The sequence below is a fragment of the Scyliorhinus canicula genome, chromosome 16, assembly GCF_902713615.1.
Source record: "Scyliorhinus canicula chromosome 16, sScyCan1.1, whole genome shotgun sequence".
NCBI lineage: Eukaryota > Metazoa > Chordata > Chondrichthyes > Carcharhiniformes > Scyliorhinidae > Scyliorhinus > Scyliorhinus canicula.
Genome location: NC_052161.1, coordinates 80476538 through 80503411, shown reverse-complemented (window position 1 = coordinate 80503411; position 26874 = coordinate 80476538). Strand labels below are relative to the sequence as shown.

General features: G+C 46.5%; 1 protein-coding gene across 1 annotated transcript in view; it reads left to right on the top strand.

Annotated features, from left to right (window-relative positions):
- The window catches only part of LOC119979320 (hexokinase HKDC1-like), a 148053-nt gene that overhangs the window by 44535 nt on the left and 76644 nt on the right, over window positions 1–26874 (top strand). Inside the window, exons 3-4 of the mRNA XM_038821408.1 lie at window positions 6699–6847; window positions 8972–9091. Coding sequence (XP_038677336.1) covers window positions 6699–6847; window positions 8972–9091 — 269 coding nt within the window. The remainder of the gene's footprint in view (window positions 1–6698; window positions 6848–8971; window positions 9092–26874) is intronic.

Below are 26874 nucleotides of genomic sequence, written 5' to 3'. Positions count from 1 at the left end.
CCCGACTTGGCTCACGACTCCGGGCCCAGTCCTTCTCCGTAGGCATGTACGGCACCACAAGGCGGAACCCCTGGTGGACAAAGTTCGCCTTCTCCACGCCAACCCTCAGTATGCCTACGTGGAGTTCCCCGACGGCCGCCAGGACACAGTCTCGCTCCGGGACCTGGCTCCCTCAGGTGCCGATCCCATGCCCACACCCCTTCCTGCGCCAACCCCAGCGCCCCCCTATTCGTCCCCATCAGGTCCATCCCTCATCCCCCTGCCCACCCTGGAGGACACGGAAGATTTTGGCTTGCTCTCGGAGTCATCCCACCAGCAGCCAGCACCAACACCGCCAGCACCTGCACCATCGGGGCCATCACCGCCTGTGCCGACGTCACCACCACAGCTACGCCGATCACAGCGGAACGTCCGACCACCGATTCGGCTCAACCTGTAACCTGCTAACCGGATGGACTTTTGATTTTCCTTGTTGGACCCTCTTGTAAATAGCATCCTTTGTATTACAGTTACATGTCACCCCCGCCTGACTCATTTTTTACAGGGGGTGAATGTGGTGAGATAACCACTGTAGTTATGTGTACTGCAGTAGGGGGATGTATGCCTGTACCTGTAATACAGGTTCCTCCGGTCAGCCCCTGCCGGCTAGCTCCGCCCACAGGGAGCTTATGTATAAATGTATGAGAGCTGCTCAGACCCTTAGTCTACTGTTGCAGATGGAGGGACAACATCGTACAGCAATAAAGCCTCTATTGTACTAGTCTCTCGGCTTTGAGTATAATTGTTAGCGCCACAGTGAGTGCACTGGAAACATCTCAAATGCAATCTCGTGGGTACATGTGCCATGTCTCAGGCGAGTGTTTTTTGCCTAGCGTTCCAACAAACAGTCAGACACTGCCTGAACCCTGGAGGCATCAACAACCCAACAGCAGCAAATCAACAGCAGCCAACAACCAAACAGTCTAAAGCTGGGCTTCAGCACTGGGGATATCTTCGTGACCAGAGACTGATTGTGTGGATCAGGGGAGAGCACCTGAGCACCGTCTCCCTAATGTTCCCGGAAGGGACCTGGGGTCTGGGGTCTCGGGGCTCCTACTGTTGCCGCGGGTGAGTGTGCCGAATGAAGTTCTCCAACACAACTGACTTGGTAGCTGACGTCTTGGGAGAAGGCGGGACACATAAGTGTTGAGGGAGGCCCGGGGGATATAAGGGTCCTGGGGCAGAACCCCTAACTGATTGTCGGTCTCCCTCCATCTCCAATTCCTTACAGCAGCGCAAGATGGGTGGTATTGTTAGCTCCACAGCGGCAGCCCTCGATGTGCTGATGGTAACCCAGGTAGCCAGATGCCGGAGAAGGCGACAGCAGTATCGATGCAGGGTGGGGGGGAACCCCATGTGCAGGGGGTCACTGCACAATCTGCAGACCTGGCCATCATCAGGCAGGGAGGACCCAGAGGGGTGATGGCCCATGATGTACAGGTGCCATTGGTCTTTTGAGAAGATGACAGACAGCGTGTGCTGCAGGAGGCTCCGTCTCAACAAGGAGATGGTGCAGCACCTGTGCCATGGAGGAGAAGGACACCCTTTCCAGTGGCCATGAGGATCACCGCAGCCCTGAACATTTATGCTTCGGGTTCATTCCAGGGTTTGAGCAAAAGTCAAGGATGCCTTGTATGCCAGGGAAGCCGACTATATTAACTCTGAGCTGGTTCAAGCCCATCAAGATGCCTGGACAGCAGGATTCTCACCCATTGCCAGGATGCCCTGACCCAGGGGGTAATAATGGCGTGCACCGGAGCTTCTTAAACAGGAAGGGGATCCACTCTCTGAATGTTCACATTGTGTGAGACCTCTGGATCATGCACATGTGTGCACGTTTTCCAGAGACCGTGCATGACAGCTACAGCCTGGGACACTTGGAGATTTCCGGCATCTTCGAGGACCATCCTCGGATGACGGGTTGGTTCTTGGGGGATAACCGGTACCCGCTGAGCTCATGTCTGATAATCATGCCAGTGCAGAGGCCGGAGACCAATGCAGAGACCCGCTATAATGAGACCCATGTTGCCACCTATGCTGTCATTGAGCGGTGCATCGAACTGTCAAAATGAAGTTCCAATGCCTGGACCACTCTGGTAGTGCCCTGCAGTACATTCCCCGGAGGGTCACTCCACAAGCTGGCACAGCAGCAGGGATGATGTGCTGGTGGAGGACGAGGACGAACATGTGGCCTCATCTGAGCAGGAGGATGAGGAGAGGCCAGACCAGGAGGGGCTGGAGGATGAGACCAGAGTGGATGCTGATAACTCACTGTGAGGAAAGCTCTATTGCTCCTCAGTTTATGCCAAAGTTGTCTTTCTACTGGCAGCGCACTCACACCCACCCTCTGAATGGGGTCTGCATCGGGGGCTTTTGCTTTGGGACACTGTGCCCGGGGGGGCAGGTGGTGAGCCATGCGGAGGGCAACTGGGGGATGGGGTGCAGGCAGGACTTCTGTGAAGAATAACATGAAAGAGTCTTCACATGATGCACTTGGAAGACGTCCTCAGGGGGGCCTGTAATGGGTGGACTCTGGCCAACTAACCGGTGTCACAGGAAAGGGGGATCCGAATGTCTCCTTGGTAGAAGGCCCCAGTTTATTCTCCAGCATTTCATCCTCCCTGTCGATGCCCATAGGGCCCTGGGAGTCCACATGGGATGGAGGGGCAGTTGGAGTGAACTCCAGAGGCTTCTGAGTCATCTGGATCTGCCAGTCCAAGCGTCTCCCCATTGTCTGCACCATTGTGTCGGTGTCCTTGGCAATGCTCTTTAGTGACTGGGCCACACTCTGGAGTGTTTATCATAGAATTTACAGTGCAGAAGGAGGCCATTCGGCCCATCAAGTCTGCACTGGCTCTTGGAAAGAGCACCCTACCCAAGGTCAACACCTCCACCCTATCCCCATAACTCAGCAACCCCACCCAGCACTAAGGGCAATTTTGGACACTAAGGGCAATTTATCATGGCCAATCCACCTAACCTGCACATCTTTGGACTGTGGGAGGAAACCAGAGCACCCGGAGGAAACCCACGCACACACGGGGAGGATGTGCAGACTCCGCACAGACAGTGACCCAAGCCGGAATTGAACCTGGGACCCTGAAGATGTGAGCAATTGTGCTAACCACTATGCCACCGTGTTGCCCTGGTTAAGTCACCTGAAGTGTGGAGTAGGTCTACTTGGTGCCATGGTTTTTGTTGCATGAGAGTTAGGTTGAAGAGAGTGCTTTGGCAACATCCACCTGCATCTGGGCCACGCTCCTTAGCGACTGGGACATGATGTCAAGGCCCTCAGCCATGGTCATCACAGACTGAACCACGCCTTGGACACCACCACACATGACGCTGACCTCGTTCCTAAGCATTCCACTGCATCGCCACCCTCGGAGTCTTGGCCTTGGTGCCATGCAGTGCTGGCACCATCTCCTGCACCCATAACCAGAGTCTCACTGACAACCCCTTCTGAATGTCACGACCATGCCCTGGCATCTGCATCAGCTCTGGGATAACCTTGCCCAGAGGCTCAGCATCTGGCTTGGACCCAGCTGTTTCCTGGGATCCAGCAGCCCTCCGACTGCTAACTCCCTTGAATATTCCTGCCTCCACCAGATGTGCATCAGCAACAACGTGGTGCTCATCAGATTTTGCCCCAATGTCGGCCACCGAGTGAGTGTCTCTGCGCTGGTGGACAGTGGGTATGACAGCTGCGATTCCTCGATGGTGAACTCCTCAGAGCTCCCCTCCGAGGTGTTCTCTTGAGTGGGAGTGAGGTGTGGTGGGCCACACCAGTGTCCCAGCCCATCAGGTGGAGATCCTGTGAGAGAATGTTCTCATTGTCTCTGACGTGAGCAACTCACTTGAGATAGGTCCTCTGGGTGAAGGGGCAGTGGATCCATGCCTCTGTGACGGAGGCCTACCTTGCTGTCAGTGACTGCTTTCTCCTTGATCAACCCTGCAATCTCCCGTGCCCATTTCTCATAGGAGGTGAGGACTCTTATTTCCAAAGCTCTGCTGCCCATCAGTACCCTTTCCTGACGATTATGGGCTAACTTCTCGTGCAGGGACAGAGAGGGGGCATTGTGAGCCATGCGTTTGATGTATTGGGAGGGGTTCTACGGCAGGTGGCATGTGTGGGCACCGCTGCTTGCAATGGGGATTGTGTTGCTGGGTGCTAAGGTGTGGTGGGGCACAAGCACGGTGATGTGCTGTGTGGGGGGGGTGGTGTAAATCAGGGGTTGGCAGGCCGGACTGATACCAGGGGGCCAGTGTTAACTTAACCTTGTGACTCGAAAGAGATTGTTAGTCTCCTTCTGATATTAAACGGATGTCCTCCTGGTCACGTTGCCTGAAATGACGACCGCTGCCACTGCCTCCCAGAAGGCACAGTTCTGGTCCTCCGACCCCCCCCCCCCACCCCCCCCCCCCCCCCCCCCCCCCCGGATAACAGGGTATCCCGTCTTTCCTCCACGGCATCCAGCAGCCTGGTTAAGTCAGCATCCCTGAAGCGTGGAGTAGGTCTACTTGGTGCCATGGTTTTTGTTGCATGAGAGTTAGGTTGAGGAGAGTGTTTGTAAGCAGCTCCCCATTGTTAGTGTGGAGTCTCTGGGCGCGTTCCGGCGAATGAGCTGACGGCAGTAGTTCCACTGTGAAGTTCAAAGGAGATCATTTTTGGCGCAAAGTCAGGATGCACACAGGAAATCGCGCCAGATATGACACTTAGTACTTTTTCTGTTAAACCGTGCCCCGAATGTTCATTGTGGAACGTTGTTATTTGGAGGGGGAATTCTCCTATGTGAAGTTGTCAGTACCAGATGGTGAACTACTGCTTCAAGGACCTGATATGGAGCTTGTCCAGTCGGCTAAATGTTCCATTAAGTACTTTTCTTTTGTAAACGCGTTCCGTCCGTCCAGGTGCCCTCATTTGCCATTGGTGCACTTGGTGGCTGCCTTGGTGTCCTCAGAGATGACGTGCTTGACCGGGCAGCAGGAGGTGTTCGTGGTCTGGATCTTCCGGGAGGAGATGGTCTGCCGCTTGCTGTAACGGATGAAACATAGAAACATAGAAAATACAGCACAGAACAGGCCCTTCGGCCCACGATGTTGTGCCGAACTTTTGTCCTAGATTAAGAACAGATTAATCTACACTCCATCATTCTACCGTCATCCATGTACCTATTCAATAGCCGCTTGAAGGTCCCTAATGTTTCCGACTCAACTACTTCCACAGGCAGTGCATTCCATGCCCCCACTACTCTCTGGGTAAAGAACCTACCTCTGACATCCCCTCTATATCTTCCACCATTCACCTTAAATTGATGTCCCCTTGTAATGGTTTGTTCTACCCGGGGGAAAATCTCTGACTGCCTACTCTATCTATTCCCCTGATCATCTTATAAACCTCTATCAAGTCGTCCCTCATCCTTCTCCGTTCTAATAAGAAAAGGCCTAACACCCTCAACTTTTCCTCCATTCCAGGCAACATCCTGGTAAATCTCCTTTGCACCTTTTCCAAAGCTTCCACATCCTTCCTAAAATGAGGCGACCAGAACTGCACACAGTACTCCAAATGTGGCCTTACCAAGGTTTTGTACAGCTGCATCATCACCTCATGGCTCTTAAAATTCAATCCCTCTGCTAATGAACGTTAGCACACCATAGGCCTTCTTCACAGCTCTATCCACTTGAGTGGAAACTTTCAAAGATCTATGAACATAGACCCCAAGATCTCTCTGCTCCTCCACATTGCCAAGAACCCTACCGTTAACCCTGTATTCCGCATTCATATTTGTCCTTCCAAAATGGACAACGTCACACTTTTCAGGGCTCAGCATCTGTCTTGGCCCCAGCTGTGTCCTGGGATGAGGTGGGAGGGCCCGCAGGTGATGCGCTCGAAGATGTCATTGATGAACGAGTTGATGACGAGGAGGAGATGCCCGTGTCCGGGTGCACCTGCTTCAGCACCTTGTAGATGTAGATGCTGTAGCTCTCCTTCCGGCTCTTGCGCTTCTTCTCGCCCTTGACGCACTTCTTTGTGGCCGCCTTCTTCGGTCCCTTCTTGGGGGCATTGCCTTTCCCCTCTGCCTTGGGCATTGCGCAGAGTTTGGACCCTGTGGGAACCTCATGTTTGGAATAAGGGTTAAAGCATTGCCAAGGCTGGTCATTAATCTTGCACAAATACCTTTTATTGTTTTACTCCACCAATTGGCTGCATTATAATTGAAAGTTTTCAAACATGCCTCAGGTGTGGATCTATTCTAATTAGGCAATATACAATTCAGTTGAGTGTCTCTTTAATCAGCCCCACAATGCAGTGCACCAGTCGTCTGAACATCCCTCAGAGCCCCCACCAGCTGAGCTATTTCTCTTGTGAATCTTGCGTTGATCCGTCCCTTCTGGTTGAAAGATGGTGGACCTGTTATGACATCCCGGGCTAGTGTGCAGTCAATTCCAGCCCCGTTTGACCCGAAGTTGGAACACAATTAATTCATAGAAAATGCCTCAATTCTTTGGTCTGTGGCTGCCCAATAATTACAGTCACCAATAAAAGGAAGGGGAAATATGGGAATAAACAAGAAGGACCCTTACACTCTCAAAATTGCATGTCTGATTTGAAAGGTTTTTTTCTGTCGGTAACAACATCGGGTAAATTTATTTTGCAGAAAATGGCAGATTCTTGGCAATTGATTTGGGTGGCACCAACCTCCGTGTTCTACTCGTAGTGATGAAAAGTGGAGTTAAGCCATATCTTCGAATATACCACAAAATCTTCCCCATTCCTTTGGAGATTATGCAAGGAACAGGTGAAGAGGTGAGTACAATCCTCAATAACCTCCAATACGTCAATCATTTCAAACATGACATGGTGAGTGGAACATGCCTGGGAGGAGCGGGAAACTTTGGATTCCAAACCAAAGGTGGGGGCGGTTGTTGTCGTGGGGTAGGGTGGGGGGGGGGGGGGGGGTGAGGGGGGGGGGGGAGATGGTCACAGTATTCTCGCTGCTAACTTCCCTCACCCCCTTCTGCTGAGGGCCTTTGTAAGAGAGCCACCCTCCTCTCCCCTAGGTGCACACAAGCAATCCTGGATGTGTTTATTTGTGCACCCTGCATGGTGAGTCACCCCATTACAACACACAGGTGGTGGAATTGCAGGTAGCGACGAGGACTGTCAGAGGGTACAACAGGATGTAGATTGGTTAGAGACTTGGGCGGAGAGATGGCAGATGGCGTTTAATCAGGACAAATGTGAGGTAATGCATTTTGGAAATCTAATACAGATAGGAAATATACAGTAAATGACAGAACCCTTACGAGTATTGACAGGCAGAGGGATCTGGGTGTACAGGTCCACAGGTCACTGAAAGTGGCAACGCATGTGGATCTGGTGGTCAAGAAGGCATACGGCATGCTGGCCTTCATTGGCCGGGGCATTGAGTATAAAAATTGGCAAGTCAAACTGCAGCTGTATAGAACTTTAGTAAGGCGGCACCTGGAATATAATGTCCAATTCTGGTCGCCACACTGCCAGAAGGATGTGAAGGCTTTGGGGAGGGTACAGAAGAGATTTACCAGGATGTTTACCAGAGCATTAGCTATGAGGAAAGGTTGGATAAACTTGGTTTGTTGTCACTGGAACAACGGCGGTTGAGGGGCGACCTGATAGAAATCTACAAAATTATGAGGGGCATTGACAGAGTGGATAGTCAGAAGCCTTTTCCCAGGGTTGAAGAGTCAATTAAAAGGGGACATAGGTTTAAGGTGCAAGAGCAAAGTCTAGAGGAGATGTGCGAGGGAAGTTTATCACACAGAGGGTAGTAGGTGCCTGGAATTCACTGCTGGAGGAGGTGGTGGGAGCAGGTGCGATAGTTATGTTTCGTAGCACCTTGGCAAATATGCGAGTAGGATTGGAGTAGAGGAATACGGACCCCGGAAGTGTGGAAGGTTTTAGGTCAGACAGGCAACATGGTCACCCCAGGCTTGGAGGGCTGAAGGGCCTGTTCCTGTGCTGTACTGTTCTTTGTTCTGCCCAACTGTTGTGAGGTTATGACCAATGGTGATGGTAGGTATGTGTTTTTTACTCACTGAAGGACTTAGTTGGCAGTGGGCCAATGGCAGTCTTTAACAGAGTGGCGATGGGAAGTCAGTGGGGTCCCTCCCCACCATTCTGAACCCTGATTAAATACCATCTCCACCAGCAAACCCGCCACGGGGTGAGGGAAGAAGATTCTGCTCAGGGTGTCTGAGAATTTGGACAAATGCAAGCTGACCAAAGAAAGCCATTTGGAAACCTCTCCTCATGTTTCATTCACCTTGTTAAATGTTTGATGCCATCGCATAAGGGGTGCATATTCCAGGCAGCATCCAATGAGGCTCCATAGAAATGAAAGTTTAAAATAGTGAATAGTCAGAATAGTGAATAGCCAGTTCCCCATGGGGAATTGGTTAGGACACAGTGTTCGAGTCAGAGTGTAGGGAGATTGACCTGGCTGGATGAGACTGGTACTATCCCCAGAAATCTGCTTGGGCGCCTCATTTTTTGTTATATTTAGCAATGACTTTGATGAAAGAATATATAATGCAGTATTAAACCAGATTAACCATATAGTTAGTATTTAGTTAGCTAACCCACAATCATGACACAATTGATCAGAATGCAATGGCAGAGATCAGAATTTCTGCTTGGGCTGGATCACATGTAAATGTGAATGTCAGGTGAAGACAGGGTCATTCTCTGTGGAAAGGCTTTGTCCTGTAAAAATGTGTTTGTGATGTTGAGGTCAAACATGAAGATGGGGCAATTGACAAGGACACAGGAGGGCGACTGAGACATGTGGACTTTGTCACCTATAAGCCACTGCCTTGGAAGGAAAGGGGGCAAGATTAGGAGAGAGAAAGAATGAAGCTGTATTTAATGAATGGCATGTCTTGATTGCAGCTATTTGATCACATTGTGGGTTGCATCGTTGATTTTCTGGAATTTATGGGAATAAAAGGTACATCGCTGTCCTTAGCCTTCACATTCTCTTTTCCCTGTATACAGAAGCAATTGAATCAGGTAAGTTCATATATATTCCCTTCAGTTATAAAGAAAGAAATGGTGCAGTGGTATTAGCCAAGTATTAAAGTATGAAATGACCATCACAAGAAAATGAAAGATGAGAAATCCCATTCAACCCATGATGCTCATTCACAGTATCTGGTGAGGAATGTCTCCAGGATGGTGGCCTTTAGATTAGGTTTATTGTCATGTGTCCCAAGGTACAGTGAAACATTGTTCTGCGCACAGTCCAGGCAGATCATTCCATACATGAAAAACATAGGACATACAATAGATAGACAATGTAAATACATAGCCCAGACAACGGGTGAAGCATTGTTGCTATATTTACTCGCTATAAATATGGCAGTCAATAAGGTTGCCCTTCGTTTGTCTAGATATTGATATTATATTGCTTTCAGAATCGCCAGGTATCAAATGATACCACCACAAGGTTCAACCGGATATCGATCAAAGACCCAACAACCAGTTAGTTAGTTCATGTTCAATAATACTTTATTTACACACAAGATTACTTATACACGCAACATAAACGCTACGAGCTAAATTACACCTAACGCTATGACAACCTGTACTTAACTTCAGGAACCCGGCTTAGGTCAGAGGAACAGTGGCCTTTGTTCGAATCTGGATCTATTGGGTCTGGAGAAGTAACTGCTGCCCAGCTGGGCTCATCCGTCTGGTAGCAAGCGTTGAACTTGGACTTGCTTCTGGTCGTGGTACAGTTGGAGGTAGACGTTGCCGGAGCGCCAGGTCCAAAAGAGATCGAACGCATGGCAGTGTCTTTCTTTATTCTTTGGGGTTTTGCGCTATTTCGGGCGGTCCTTAGCTTTGGACCCAATAATTCGGCAGGCTTCAATCACTGCCTTCAATTTGAGCCAATAAAGGGGCGGGTGCCTTGATGGCTGGGCGTGTCCTGAGCGATCATTGACCTTGGCTGTTTATGCTTCCTGGGTGAAGGGAGTGACGCCGATGTGTCTGGAATTGTATCTGATACCTGAGTACAAGTCGTTTGTCCTGGGGAAATGGGCCATTAGAATGCAAATCGGCTCGGGGTTTCAATTCTGTCTGGTTCTCTGTTAGCAAATATACATTTAGGCTCTGGGTTTGCCCGAATCCTATATTGGCCATATTTCCCTTGGGTCTTTGCAAATGTCCATGTTTCTTTGTAAGTGGCCATCCCAGATGGCTACAGCATGCAGAGTGTAGTGCTACAACAGTAGAGAAGATGTGTAGATCAGTTCGGATCATAGAATTTACAGTTCAGAAGGAGGCCACTCGGCCCATTGGTCTGCACCGGCCCTTAGAAAGAGCACCCCATTTAAATCCATGCCTCCACCTTATCCCTGTAACTCACTAACCCCACCTAACCTTTTTGGACACTAAGGGAAATTTAGCATGGCAAATCCACCTAACCTGCACATCTTTGGATTGTGGGAGGAAACTGGAGCACCCGGAGGAAACCCATGCAGACGGGGAGAACGTGCAAACTCAGCACAGTGACACAAGGCGGGAATCGAATCTGAGACTCTGGAGCTGTGGAGCAACAGTGCTAACCACAGTGCGATCATGCCGCCTTCCACTGTGTTGCTGTGCTGCCCTCCATTGTGCTCCGTGCTGCCCTCCATTGTGCTCCGTGCCACCCTCCATTGTGCTCCGTGCTGCCCTCCATTGTGCTCCGTGCTGCCCTCCATTGTGCTCCGTGCTGCCCTCCATTGTGCTCCGTGCCGCCCTCCATTGTGCTCCGTGCTGCCCTCCATTGTGCTCCGTGCTGCCCTCCATTGTGCTCCGTGCTGCCCTCCATTGTGCTCCGTGCTGCCCTCCATTGTGCTCCGTGCCACCCTCCATTGTGCTCCGTGCCACCCTCCATTGTGCTCCGTGCTGCCCTCCATTGTGCTCCGTGCCACCCTCCATAAGAGAGTAATTCAGGAGTCTGGTAAGAGAAGAGAATAAGCTGCTTTAGAATTTGTTAGTGTATGTTCTCAGGCGTTTGTATCTCTTACCCGATTGAAGAAGTTGAGTAGCCCAGGTGGGAGGGGTCTTTGATTATGCTGCCCACTTTCTCAAGGCAGCAGAAGGTGTCGATAGAGTCAATGGATGGGTGGCTGGTTTGTGTGATGGACTGGGCTGTGTTCACGTCTCTCTGTAGTTTCTTACGGTCTTGGGCCAAGTAATTGCCATACCTCAGTACACATGACAATAAATCTAGTGAAGAGGAGTTAAAGATTTTATAGACATATGTAGATTGGTTAGGAGATTGGGCCAACATTTGGCAGATGGAGTATAATGTAGGTAAGTGTCAGGTCATCCATTTTGGCTGAAAAAATAGCAAGGCAAATCTAAATGGAAATCAGATTTATAATGCATCTCGGTAGAGGTGTCTTTGTTCATGAATCACAGAAAGTTGGTACGCAGGTACAGCATATAATTAGAAAGATAAATGAAATGTTAGCATTTATTGCAAAAGGACTGGAGTATAAAAGTAGAGAAGGTTTGTTGCAATTGTATAGGGTGTTGGTGAGACCACAGTAGGAGTATTGTGTCCAGTTTTGGGCCCATATTTGGGGAAGGATGTTGTGGCATTGGAGGCAGGTTGACCTGATTCCAGGGATGAAAGGGTTGACATATGAAGAGAGATTAAATAGTTTAGAACATAAGAACTAGGAGCAGGAGTAGGCCATCTGGCCCTTCAAGCCTGCTCCGGCATTCAATGAGATCATGGCTGATCTTTTGTGGACACAGCTCCACTTTCTGGCCCGAACACCATAACCCTTTATTCCTTTATTCTTCAAAAAACTAGCTTGCTTTACATTATGAAAATACTTATTGAAGGAGCCTCAACTGCTTCATTGGGCAGGGAATTCCATAGATTCACAATCCTTTGGGTGAAGAAGTTCCTCCTAAGCTCAGTCCTAAATCCCCTTACTTCTGCTTTCTCCCTCCAGTGGAAACAACCTGACCGCATCTAACCTATCTATTCCTCATAATTTTAGATGTTTCTATCAGATACCCTGCACCCTTCTACAGCCTCAGTCTACTCAACCTCTCTTCGTAATCCAACCCCTTCAGTTCTGGGATTAACCTAGTGAATCTCCTCTGCACACCCTCCAGCGCCAGTACGTCCTTTCTCAGGTAAGGAGACCAAAACAGAACACAATACTCCAGGTGTGGCTTCACTAACACCTTATACAGTTGCAGCATAACCTTCCGAGTCTTAAACTTCATCCCTCTAGCAATGAAGAACAAAACTTCATTCACCTTCTCAATCGCCTGTTGCACCTGTAAACCAACTTTTTGCGACTCATGCACTAGGACACCAATGTCCCTCTGCACATCAGCATGTTTTAATAGAACATAGAACATAGAACAGTACAGCACAGAACAAGCCCTTCGGCCCTCAATGTTGTGCCGAGCCATGATCACCCTACTCAAACCCACGTATCCACCTTATACCCGTAACCCAACAACCCCCCCTTAACCTTACTTTTTTTATTAGGACACTACGGGCAATTTAGCATGGTCAATCCACCTAACCCGCACATCTTTGGACTATGGGAGGAAACCGGAGCACCCGGAGGAAACCCACGCACACAGGGGGAGGACGTGCAGACTCCACACAGACAGTGACCCAGCTGGGAATCGAACCTGGGACCCTGGAGCTGTGAAGCATTTATGCTAACCACCATGCTACCCTGCTGCCCCAATATTTTATGATTTAAATAATAATCCCTTTTGCTGTTATTCCTACCAAAATGGATAACCTCACATTTTTCAACATTGTATTCCATCTGCCAGACCCTAGCCCATTCACTTAAACTATCCAAATCCCTCTGCAGACTTCCAGTATCCTCTGAACTTTTTTGCTTTACCACTCATCATGGTGTTGTCTGCAAACTTGGACACATTGCCCTTGGTCCCCAACTCCAAATCATCTATGTAAATTGTGAACAATTGTGGGCCGAACACTGAACCCTGAGGGACACCATTAGCTACTGATTGCCAACAGAGAAACACCCATTAATCCCCACTCTTTGCTTTCTATTAATTAACCAATCCTCTATCCATGCTACTACTTTACCCTAAACACCATGCATCTTTATCTTATGCAGCAACCTTTTGTGTGGCATCTTGTCAAAGGTTTTTTGGAAATCCACATCCATTGGCTCCCCGTTATCTACTGCACTGGTAATATCCTCAAAACATTCCACTAAATTAGTTAGGCATGACCTGCCCTTTATGACCCCATGCTGCGTCGGTCCAATGGAACAATTTCCATCCAGGTGCCTTGCTATTTCTTCCTTGATGATAGATTCCAGCATCTTCCCTACTACTAAAGTTAAGCTCACTGGCCTATAATTACCCGCTTTCTGCCTACCTCCTTTTTAAAATAGTGGTGTCACGTTTGCTAATTTCCAATTCGCCAGGACCACCCCAGAGTCTAGTGAATTTTGGTAAATTATCACTGATGCATTTTCAATTTCCCTAGCCATCTCTTTTAGTACCCTGGGATGCATTCCATCAAGGCCAGGATACTTGTCTACCTTTAGCCCCATTAGCTTGCCCATCATTACCTCCTTAGTGATAACAATCGTCTCAAGGTCCTCACCTGTCTTGGCCTCATTTCCATCAGTCACTGGCACGTTATTTGTGTCTTCCACTATGAAAACATGTTCAGTTCCTCAGCCATTTCCTCATCCCCCATTTTAAATCTCTCTTCTCATCCTCTAAAGGACCAACATTTACCTTAGCCACTCTTTCTTGTTTTATATATTTGTGGAAACCTTTATTATCTGTTTTTATGTTCTGAGCAAGTTTACTCTCATAATCTATCTTACTCTTCCATATCGCTTTTTTAGTAGATTTCTGTTGCCCCCTAAAGATTTCCCAATCTTCTAGTCTTCAATTTGATATTTTCCCTTATTTCCTTCGATATTCACAGTCGATTTTCCCTCTTACTTTCTTTTTGTTGGTATGAACTTTTGCTGAGCACTGTGAAAAATTGCTTGGAAGGTTCTCCACTGTTCCTCTGTTTCATCATAAAGTCTTTGCTCCCAGTCTACCTTAGCCAGCTCTTCTCTCATCCCATTGTAATCTCCTTTGTTTAAGCACAAAACACTAGTATTTGATTTGACCTTCTCCCCCTCCATCTGTATTTTAAATTCCACCACATTGTGATCACTCCTTCCGAGAGGATCCCTAACTATGAGATTATTAATCAATCCTGCCTCATTACACAGGACAAGACCTAAGACCGCTTGTTCCCTGGTAGCTTCCATTACATATTGTTCTTGGAAACAATCGTAGATACATGCTATAAACTCCTCCTCAAGGCTGCCTTGACTAACCTGGTTAAACCAATGTAGATTAAAATCCCCCATGATAACTGTTGTACCATTTTTTCATGCATCAGTTATGTCTTTGTTTATTGCCGTCCCACCGCAATGTTACTATTTGGTGGCCTATAGACTACTCCTATCAGTGACTTTTTTGCCTTACCATTCCTGATTTCCACCCAAATGGATTCAACCTTATCCTCCATAGCACCGATGTCATCCTTCACTACTGCCTGAATGTCATCCTTAAATAACAGAGCTACACTTAGCATCCACTCTGTCCTTCCGAATCTGGACTTATTCTCACTGGAGTTTAGAAGCAAGAGAGGGGATCTGATTGAGGTATATAAAATAGTAAAAAGGATTGATAAAGTAAATGTAGACCAAATATTTTCTCTTGTGGGGCAATCAAGTACAAGAGGTTATAGATTGAGAGGCAGTAGATTTAAAGCTGAATGAGGAAGAACTACTCGCAGAGGGTGGTGAATTTGTGGAACTTGGTGCGGTGGAATCTGAGTCATTAAATGGTTTCAAGGAGGAGATAGATATATTTCTGATTTTAAAATGGGTTGAATGGATATGGGGAACAGGTAGGGATGTGGATTTGAGACCAGCAAGAGATTAGCCGTGATCTGATTGACTGGTGGAGCAGGCTCGAGGGGCTGAATTGCCTTCTTCTGCTGCTAATTCCCATATTCAAGGGCCTCACGGTAGCATGGTGGTTAGCATCAATGCTTCACAGCTCCAGGGTCCCAGGTTCGATTCCCGGCTGGGTCACTGTCTGTGTGGAGTCTGCACGTCCTCCCCGCGTGCGCGTGGGTTTCCTCCGGGTGCTCCGGTTTCCTCCCACAGTCCAAAGATGTGCGGGTTAGGTGGATTGGCCATGCTAAATTGCCCGTAGTGTAAGGTTAATGGGGGGATTGTTGGGTTACGGGTATACGGGTTACGTGGGTTTAAGTGGGGTGATCATTGTTCGGCACAACATCGAGGGCCGAAGGGCCTGTTCTGTGCTGTACTGTTCTATGTTCTATGTTCTATATTCCTATTTTCCTATGCAATAGCTAGTACATTTACTGACAGTTCACCTTCTCCACATCCTTTTTGTGCCACGTGGACATTTTTCCCTTGATTTAGTTTGCCATTTGTTTTTTTTGACTCTTGCCTCCTGTAACTTTTGCCTGAAGCTTATTTCTTATTCCAACAAGCATGTGCAATGTGGCCCTTTCTGCCGCAATTTTGGCACATGATGTCTTTTCACCAACATTCTGCTGCAAAGTGTTTGGTTTTTGCACACTCTGGCAAGGCGTGAGTCTGTGTTTGCGTTCGAGTTTCAGCCGACATTTTGTGAATTCTTGTGCTTAATCCTGGGCTTCTTTGCCTCTTAATTCCATGGATACAGCAACTTTCAAAGCTTTCTTTCAGGTCACATTGCTTTTCGTTAACAACCGCTTTTGAATAGTTTCTCTCCTTAAACAAGAAACTAATCTATCTCTGATAATATCATTTCGCACATCCGAAATTCGCAGTATTCAGCCAGTTTTTTCAGGGCAGCTACAAACTGCATAATTGATTCACTTTCCTCTTGGTTGTGCTTATGAAACCTAAACCTTTCTGTGAAGACCAAAGGTTTTGGTAAATAATGGCCCTCAAACGTTTCCACTATTTCTTCATCTGTTTTTGTGCCTGGCTTTCCCAGCTGTTCCAGACTCTGGACAAAGTTAAATGTTTCCGCCTCCATTATGTTCATGAATGTTTTGTGTTCTGCCACCCTGGGCAAGTGCACGCTCAATCCCAGCCCTACTGGTCCTGGAGCCACCACCACCTTCTGAAGGGCAACTAAGGATGGCAATAAATGCTGGTCTAACCAGCGATGCCCACATCCCATAAATTATGTTTTAATAAACTGAATTCACCAAATATTCTTATAAAAATTCCCAATGTTTTTGGCCCTTTGCTTTTCAATAATGATAGTCACCAGGTTTGTAAATATAAACACAATTACTGTTTCTTTATACCAAGAACTATCATTAAATATGCAATAAATAAAAAGGATAACAATAATCTAATACCTACTACACAGACGGTGTATTTGGTTTCAAATGGTGGTTCTTTAGCATGCTTTCCTCAGCATGCTGGCTGATCTAAGTCTCTGGTTTGTCATAATATCCATCCATGTATATGATGGAGTGCAGACAGGCAGTGATTGACACACAGGATGACCAGTAAGCACACAGAACACAGCAGCCAATCACCAGACAGGACACAACCACTATAAAACCAAAGGGCACCAGTTTTCCCGCTCTCTTGGGATCCAGCCTCTGAGACAGTCAGAGGCCGTGAGTACAAACACCATGTGGTAGTCAGTTAGTCTGGTCAGGCTAGCCTCAGGTCTCCAGTCAAGTCAGCAGTATCAATCCACAGTTAAGCATATAATATAGTTAGATGTTAAATAAAATCGTGTTGCACCTCATCAAGTGTTGGAAGTCTGTCTCTCTCTACACTGCATAAAACGCAGTCCACATAGAACCAGCTTACCCAACACATCATGGTTATGGTCAGCTGGTCATTCATGCAGTGTCTCAGCAGGTTAGAAAATTCAGTACTCACATGCAGCAGAATTTATGGAGCACAAACTTGGCCTCCACTCAAGGTTCACATTCGAGCCCATACATTTCTGGAGAGACAATTCATTCCATATAAAACCTTTCTTCCAGCTCATGGTTTGACTTCAGGCCTCTGCAGTCTCACGATAACAACACGCAGACCTGCTGGAGCGAGAGAGTCAGCCCCACAGTGACCTTCTGGAGTGAATTAGTTAGATCTGTTTATCCATGCTCCCCCTCCATTATCTAATATAAAATCAAATCTGAAAACAATCTGGAATCTCGTGACTCTGAAAACATTCCAGTAGGATCAGATCCAATCACCACCTGTTACCGGACAAAGCACAGCTTTTTAGGCCAATTCATTCGCCATCGGCCAAATCAATCAAACCAAGTCCCAGCCAATCTCTGGGATTGTACTTTACCTGAATGCTCGTAGTATTCGGAATAAAGTAAATGAGTTGATGGCACAAATCATCGTAAATGACTATGATTTAGTGGCCATTACTGAAACATGGTTAAAGGATGGTCACAACTGGGAGTTAAATATCCAAGGGTATCAAACTATTCGGAAGGACAGAGTGGATGGTAAGGGAGGTGGTGTTGCTCTGTTATTTAAGGATGACATCCGGGCAATAGTAAGGGATGACATCGGTGCTATGGAGGATAAGGTTGAATCCATTTGGGTGGAAATCAGGAATAGTAAGGCGAAAAAGTCACTGATAGGAGTAGTCTATCGGCCACCAAATAGTAACGTTATGGTGGGGCAGGCAATAAACAAAGAAATAACTGATGCATGTAGAAATGGTACAGCAGTTATCATGGGGGATTTTAATTTACATGTCGATTGGTTTAACCAGGTCGGTCAAGGCAACCTAGAGGAGGAGTTTATAAAATGTATCCGCGATAGTTTCCTAGAACAGTATGTAATGGAACCTACGAGGGAACAAGCGGTCCTAGATCTTGTCCTGTGTAATGAGACAGGATTGATTCATGATCTCATAGTTAGGGATCCTCTCGGAAGGAGCGATCACAATATGGTGGAATTTAAAATACAGATGGAGGGTGAGAAAGTAAAATCAAATACTAGTGTTTTGTGTTTAAACAAAGGAGATTACAAGGGGATGAGAGAAGAACTAGCTAAGGTAGACTGGGAGCTAAGACTTTATGGTGGAACAGTTGGGGAACAGTGGAGAACCTTCCAAGCGATTTTTCACAGTGCTCAGCAAAGGTTTATACCAACAAAAAGGAAGGACGGTAGAAAGAGGGAAAATCGACCGTGGATATCTAAGGAAATAAGGGAGAGTATCAAATTGAAGGAAAAAGCATATAAAGTGGCAAAGATTGCTGGGAGATTAGAGGACTGGGAAATCTTTAGGGGGCAACAGAAAGCTACTAAAAAAGCTATAAAGAAGAGTAAGATAGAGTATGAGAGTAAACTTGCTCAGAATATAAAAACAGACAGTAAAAGTTTTTACAAATATATAAAACAAAAAAGAGTGGCTAAGGTAAATATTGGTCCTTTAGAGGATGAGAAGGGAGTTTTAATAATGGGAAATGAGGAAATAGCTGAGGAACTGAACAGGTTTTTTGGGTCGGTCTTCACAGTGGTAGACACAAATAACATGCCAGCGACTGATAGAAATGAGGCTATGACAGGTGAGGACCTTGAGAGGATTGTTATCACTAAGGAGGTAGTGATGGGCAAGCTAATGGGTCTAAAGGTAGACAAGTCTTCTGGCCCTGATGGAATGCATCCCAGAGTGCTAAAAGAGATGGCTAGGGAAATTGCAGATGCACTAGTGATAATTTACCAAAATTCACTAGATTCTGGGGTGGTCCCGGTGGATTGGAAATTAGCAAACGTGACACCACTGTTTAAAAAAGGAGGTAGGCAGAAAGCAGGAAATTATAGGCCAGTGAGCTTAACTTCGGTAGTAGGGAAGATGCTGGAATCTATCATCAGGGAAGAAATAGCGAGGCATCTGGATAGAAATTGTCCCATTGGGCAGACGCAGCATGGGTTCATAAAGGGCAGGTCGTGCCTAGCTAATTTAGTGGAATTTTCTGAGAACATTACCAGTGCAGTAGATAATGGGGAGCCGATGGATGTGGTATATCTGGATTTCCAGAAAGCCTTTGACAAGGTGCCACACAAAAGGTTGCTGCATAAGATAAAGATGCATGGCATTAAGGGTAAAGTAGTAGCATGGATAGAGGATTGGTTAATTAATAGAAAGCAAAGAGTGGGGATTAATGGGTGTTTCTCTGGTTGGCGATCAGTAGCTAGTGGTGTCCCTCAGGGATCCCTGTTGAGCCCACAATTGTTCACAATTTCCATAGATGATTTGGAGTTGGGGACCAAGGGCAATGTGTCCAAGTTTGCAGATAACACTAAGATGAGTGGTAAAGCGAAAAGTGCAGAGGATACTGGAAGTCTGCAGAGGGATTTGGATAGGTTAAGTGAATGGGCTAGGGTCTGGCAGATGGAATACAATGTTGACAAATGTGAGGTTATCCATTTTGGTAGGAATAACAGCAAACGGGATTATTATTTAAACGATAAAATATTAAAGCATGCCGCTGTGCAGAGAGACTTGGGTGTGCTAGTGCATGAGTCACAGAAGGTTGGTTTACAGGTGCAACAGGTGATTAAGAAGGCAAATGGAATTTTGTCCTTCATTGCTAGAGGGATAGAGTTTAAGACTAGGGAGGTTATGTTGCAATTGTATAAGGTGTTAGGCCACACCTGGAGTATTGTGTTCAGTTTTGGTCTTCTTACTTGAGAAAGGATGTACTGGCACTGGAGGGTGTGCAGAGGAGATTCACTAGGTTAATCCCAGAGCTGAAGGGGTTGGATTATGAGGAGAGGTTGAGTAGATTGGGACTGTACTCGTTGGAATTTAGAAGGATGAGGGGGGATTTTATAGAAACATTTAAAATTATGAAGGGAATAGATAGGATAGATGCGGGCAGGTTGTTTCCACTGGCGGGTGAAAGCAGAACTAGGGGACATAGCCTCAAAATAAGGGAAAATAGATTTAGGACTGAGTTTAGGAAGAACTTCTTCACCCAAAGGGTTGTGAATCTATGGAATTCCTTGCCCAGTGAAGCAGTTGAGGCTCCTTCATTACATGTTTTTAAGGTAAAGATAGATAGTTTTTTGAAGAATAAAGGGATTAAGGGTTATGATGTTCGGGCCGGAAAGTGGAGCTGAGTCCACAAAGGATCAGCCATGATCTCATTAAATGGCGGAGCAGGCTCGAGGGGCCAGATGGCCTACTCCTGCTCCTAGTTCTTATGTTCTTATTTCTGCCAAACAGTCCACAGCTTTGATTTGAACCAGCACAGACTAACACAGTGATTTTTCCTGCTGCTGCTTGAATTAAAGGCACTGGCGATTGATTTTTTTCTGTTTGAATTAAATACACATGTCCACAAATCATCCATGGGTCAAAATAATCATACGTCCTGGATTTCAGACTTCTCTATAAATGGAAGTGGATTATGGTCTCTCAAATTCCACTTGGCCTTCCAGAGAACGCATTGGTTTTGCTTGTTTTTGCAACATATCCAACATGCATTATATTTCAGTCTCTAGCTGAACAAGTTTCCATGGTTTTAGGAGAGAACACTGGAATTATTGGTTCAGAGTTTCCTCTGTCCACATCATGATTAGGTGATTAGGTAGCAGAGCATCCCTGGTGTTTTCCTATAATCCTGTCTGTACATGAGGAAATGAACAGAAAGGCATAATGGGTAGTTAGGCCAAGTTAGGAGTAAAATTTTACTGCAGTAGAATGAGGAGTTAGGTTAGTGGACTTTTAAACATCAACTGGGATTCAAGGCAGGAAGTGGGGGATGGGCAGCCACTAAGACCATTTCTTTGTTGCCAGGGATACTGGGAAAAGGGGCTTTAGGCCAGGTTAAGGGATGTGGGAAAAGCCTATGGGAGCTTTGCATTTGCACTGTTGCCTTATTTGGTCGTATGTATGTGAAACTTGATGCAACTTAAATGTATATGAAATGAGATGTTTTGTCCCTTTGCCTGCACTCTGGCTGTTGAAGAGGCAGGAGACTGGTGGTGTTCTGCTCTCCCAATAGAGTGAGTCACCCAGCTCGCTGGTTAAAATAAACAATAATTGATACCTGCAAACCCATCTCAAATTTTATTGAGACCAGACTGAGGCAAAAGAATCAGGATTGTCATACTCTTTCAATATCTTGTGTAATGCAGTCGAACATAGAACATAGAACAGTACAGCACAGAACAGGCCCTTCGGCCCTCAATGTTGTGATGAGCAATGATCACCCTACTCAAACCCACGTATCCACCCTATACCCGTAACCCAACAACCCCCCCCAACCTTACTTTTCAGGAAACTACGGGCAATTTAGCATGGCCAATCCACCTAACCCGCACATCTTTGGACTGTGGGAGGAAACCGGAGCACCCGGAGGAAACCCACACACACACGGGGAGGACGTGCAAACTCCACACAGACAATGACCCAGCCGGGAACCGAACCTGGGACCCTGGAGCTGTGAAGCATTTATGCTAACCACCATGCTACCGTGCTGTCAACCTTTCTGATTGTCCCATTAATATTTGATCTTATATAGGCAGACTACAAGCTGTATTGTGAATGCTGAAAGAAGGATTTTGTTAATTTTTAACCAACAAACACTCTTAAAACCTTCCAGCATTTCATTCTCCCTTGTCCTTCACCTGTCTACCTTCAGCAACAAGTGCTGCTGAAGGTTCAATCTGGGTTGGTGGACTTTATTTGCAGCATTCTTTGTGTTACAGTTTGTACCTCCACATTGGAGTTTCTGTAACTACAGCCCTTATCCCCATTTGGTAATATGGACTGAAACAATTTGTGCTTTTCAGATTTCAATTGTTCTTTTGTTTCAGAATCAGAGGATAGCACATCATTGGCGCCACAAACTTTCTGGTTGTTGTTAACAGATAAGTTAGGAGAACCATGAGACATGGATGGATGGTTCTCCATCCATCTTCCTTCTAATTTTTAAAAGGAATTGTTTAATGATTAGTTAAATCCTTTGCTGTTTGCTTCCTTTACCTCAAAGAGGCACTGCGGACCTTTATAAAGATGTGGGTTAGCCATTTGCTTCCTATCACTTCACAGTCCTTACTCTCCTCGTCAGGATTGACTGATGCCGTGTTAACATGTGTACTTTCCGTCAAAGCAGGCATGTTCTGGGAAATAGTTGCACCTGCAGTGAATAGCAATGGGTTTAATGTAAGAAGCTGTAACAAATGACTTTTAGAAAAGTCCAAATCACTTTCTTTTTCTGATTTTCTACTTCTCTACTAGCTTTGGAAGAATTATTTGACATTTGCTCAAGATCAGTCAGTGACAGGTCTATTCAATAGCAGCTGTTTATCATGACTTCATAATCAGAACCAAAATTGCATTTGTGACTCTCATCTTTCTCTTCATCACTGTTATTACTATTAAATTCAGACTCCTCTTTCGTATGGTCACCTTTGGCCTTCGAATTCTCAGAATCTGGTTCACTACCATTGCCCTTTGATATATGATCAAAGTCTTTCAATATTTCTTTTGTTGAGCCATTAAATGCCCAATGTGTTTTCCTAACTCCCACAAGCCCTACCGTTGGCATCTCATGTACTATCTGGAGTACTTTCCTCGGACTCTTTGTAAGCATGGGTGAAGCTGCAACCTTCACTCCCACTAAATCATTCCCCAACAGTAAGTCTACTCCTTGCACTGGGAATTTCTTAACCACCCAGGAAACTACTGGACCTGGCACTAAATCACACTCTAATTGTACTTTATGTCATGGAACTGGGATATAATCTCCACCATATCCCAGTCATTAATAATTCAGCTTTCATTGAACTCGCTGGAGGGAAAACCAACTCCTCCTCCAGTAAGAGAGGTTGAGTAGCACCTGTGTCCCTTGAAATAGTTATGGGTTTGACTACATCAGTTGTGGAAAATGGCGTGATCTTCCCCTTCGACAAAAACTGGCATATCTCTCATCTACCTCATCCCTCACAGCTGCTCTCACAGCAGTTTTTAACTCAGGTCACCAAAGTCCAGGTAAAGCTAGTCTGCCCTGTAGTATTCTCAACTTCCGTTCCATTTTCAGAATCATCCTTATGATCTTTCTCAGTTCCCATGAGCTTTCCTGGCAACTTCCAGCAGGCTAAACGAACATATCCCAACTTGATGCATCAGTAACACCTAGGATTCCAAGTCTCACCTCCACCCTCAGTACCTTCCTTTCCTGGTCTGAGGAGGAGATCTCAGAGCATTCCCAGCCTTGGCTACCTGCCTTTCTTTCACTCTCCAGGTGCTGTGAGGATGTGCCACTGTGCCATTTTTCTTAATCGACAGACCTGTGCCATGGAGTTTTAGCACTATCTTGCTTCCTTTCCGCCAAAACAAGGCACAACCTGAGCTCAGTCTGTTTCAAGAAAAAAGAACAAAGAAAAATTACAGCACAGGAACAGGCCCTTCGGCCCTCCCAGCCTGCGCCGATTCAGATCCTCTATCTAAAACTGTCGCCTATTTTCTAAGGATCTGTATCCCTCTGCTCCGTGCCCATTCATGTATCTGTCTAGATCAGGGGTGGGCAAACTACGGCCCGCGGGCCGCATACGGCCCGCCAAAGGTCTTTATGCGGCCCACCAAGATCAAGTCATAAAAAAAAATTTTTTTTTTTTTTTAAATTCTTTTAAAAAATTTTCTTTTAAAAAAATAAGGTTAATTGGGGGGGAGGGGGCTGTTGGGTTACTGGTATAGGGTGGATATGTTGACTTGAGTAGGGTGATCATTGCTCGGCACAACATCGAGGGCCGAAGGGCCTGTTCTGTGCTGTACTGTTCTATGTTCTATGTTCTATATGAGGCGCCCAGAATCATAACCAGGTGAAGCGCCATTTTTGAAAAGTAGAGAAAAAGAGGGCTAAAGGCAGAATGCCGCCGGGGGAAGCGTTGAGGTATATGCCGCACGCTAATTGGTTACAACCGGGACTATTAATTAATATACTAAGCGGCCCTTTAAAATTGTCAATTTCTGAATGTGGCCCTTGCACGGAAAAGTTTGCCCACCCCTGGTCTAGATACATCTTAAATGACGCTATCGTGCCCGCCTCTACCACCTTCGCTGGCAATGCATTCCAGGCACCCACCATCCTCTGCGTAAAGAACTTTCCACGCACATCTCCCTTAAACTTTCCCCCTCTCACCTTGAACTCGTGACCCCGAGTAATTGAGTCTCCCACTCTGGGAAAAAGCTTCTTGCTATCCATCCTGTCTACAACTCTCATGATTTTGTAGACCTCATGAGGTCCCCCCTCAACAGCCTCTCCGAACAGGCGCCGGAATGTGGCGACTAGGGGCTTTTCACAGTAACTTCATTTGAAACCTACTCGTGACAAATAGCGATTTTCATTTCATTTTTTCATTTCAAACTCCGCCTTTCTAATGAAAATAATCCTAATCTACTCAACCTCTCTTCATCGCTCGCGCCCTCCATCCCAGGCTACATCCTGGTGAACCTCCTCTGCACCTTCTCCAAAGCATCCACATCCTTTTGGTAATGTGGCGACCAGAACTGTACGCAGTATTCCAAATGTGGCCGAACCAAAGTCTTATACAACTGTAACATGACCTGCCAACATTTGTTCCGATGAAGGAAAGCATGCCGTATGCCTTCTTGACCACCCTATCGACCTGCGCAGCCACCTTCAGGGTACAATGGACCTGAACACCCAGATCCCTCTGTACATCAATTTTCCACAGGGCTTTTTCATTTACCATATAGTTTGCTCTTGAATTGTATCTTCCAAAATGCATCACCTCGCATTTGCCTGGATTGAACTCCATCTGCCATTTCTCCGCCCAACTCTCCAATCTATCTATATTTTGCTGTATTCTCTGACAGTCCCCTTCACTATCTGCTACTCCACCAATCTTAGTATCATCTGCAAACTTGCTAATCAGACCACCTATACCTTCCTCCAGATATGTATATCACAAACAACAGTGGTCCCAGCACAGATCCCTGTAGAACACCACTGGTCACAGTTCTCCATCTTGAGAAACTCCCTTCCACTACTACACTCTGCCTCCTGTTGCCCAGCCAGTTCTTTATCCATCTAGCTAGTACACCCTGGACCCCATGAGACTTCATTTCTCCATCAGCCTACCATGGGGAATTCTTTCAAACGCCTTACTGAAGTCCATGTATTTGACATCTACAGCCCTTCCCTCATCAAGCAACTTTGTCACTTGCTCAAAGAATTCTATTCAATTGGTAAGACATGACCTTCCCTGCACTAAACCATGTTGCCCATCACTGATAAGCCCTTTTTCTTCCAAATGGGAATAGATCCTATCCCTCAGTATCTTCTCCAGCAGCTTCCCTACCACTGACAACCTGCTGTGTGTTCTTGTATATCGGCCTTATTGCCGATGTTTGTGTCTTCTCTGTCCCTGCTGCTGCCCGGTCAACTAACTGTGTCCTCGACCCTTCTCTTTTTTTATAACCAGCTCTGTCATACTCCTTTTCTTCTGAGCTTTAGCGGCATCGTCCGTGAAAATGGTGCAGTCCACAACTCATATCTGCCTGTGCACCGAGAGCATCATTCTTGCTGCTGGTCATGGCCAAGGGATTAGCTGTTTCTGGGTCTCTTGCTGCAATAGCTGCTTCCGGATCTTTTGCTATAATAGCTGCATTGGAATGTCTGCTGGAGTCGCTGTTTCTGGATCTCCTGCTGCCGTAGCTGTTTCTGGATCTACTGCAGTAGTAGCTGTTTCTGGATCTGCTGCTGTAGTAGATGTTTCTGGATATGCTGCTGTCGTAGCTGTTAAAGGATCTGCTGCTGTAGTAGATGTTTCTGGATCTGCTGCTGTAGTAGCTGTTTCTGGATCTGAATCTGTAGTAGCTGTTTCTGGATCTGCTGCTGTAGTAGCCGTTTATGGATCTCCTGCTGTAGTAGCTGTTTCTGGATCTGCTGCTGTTGTAGCTGTTTCTTGATCTTCTGCTGTAGTAGCTGTTTCTGGATCTGCTGCTGTAGTTGCTGTTTCTGGATCTGCTGCTGTAGTAGCTGTTTCTGGATCTGCTGCTGCCGTAGCTGTTTCAGGATCTGCTGCTGTAGTAGCTGTTTCTGGATGTGCTGCTTTAGTAGCTGTTTCTGGATCTGCTGCTGTAGTCGCTGTTTCTGGATCTGCTGCTGTAGTAGCTGTTTCTGGATCTGCTGCTGTAGTAGCTGTCTCTGGTTCTGCTGCTGTAGTAGCTGTTTCTGGATCTGCTGCTGTTGTAGCTGTTTCTTGGTCTTCTGCTGCGGTAGCCGTTTCTGGATCTGCTGCAGTAGTAACTGTTTTTGGATCTCCTTCTGTCATAGCAGTTTCTAGATCTGCTGCTTTAGTAGAAGTTTCTGGATCTGCTGCTGTGGTAGCTGTTTCTGGACCTGCTGCTGTAGTAGCTGTTTCTGGATCTGCTGCTGTCATAGCTGTTTCTAGATCTGCTGCTGTATTAGCTGTCTCTGGATCTGCTGCTGTAGTAGCTGTTTCTGGATCTGCTGCTGTAGTAGCTGTTTCTGGATTTGCTGCAGTAGTAGCTGTTTCTGGATCTGCTGCTGTCATAGCTGTTTCTAGATCTGCTGCTGTATTAGCTGTCTCTGGATCTGCTGCTGTAGTAGCTGTTTCTGGATCTGCTGCTGCAGTAGCTGTTTCTGGATCTGCTGCTGTAGTAGCTGTTCCTGGATCTGCTTCTGTAGCTGTTTCTGGATCTGCTGCTGTTCTAGCTGTTTCTGGATCTGCTGCTGCAGTAGCTGTTTCTGG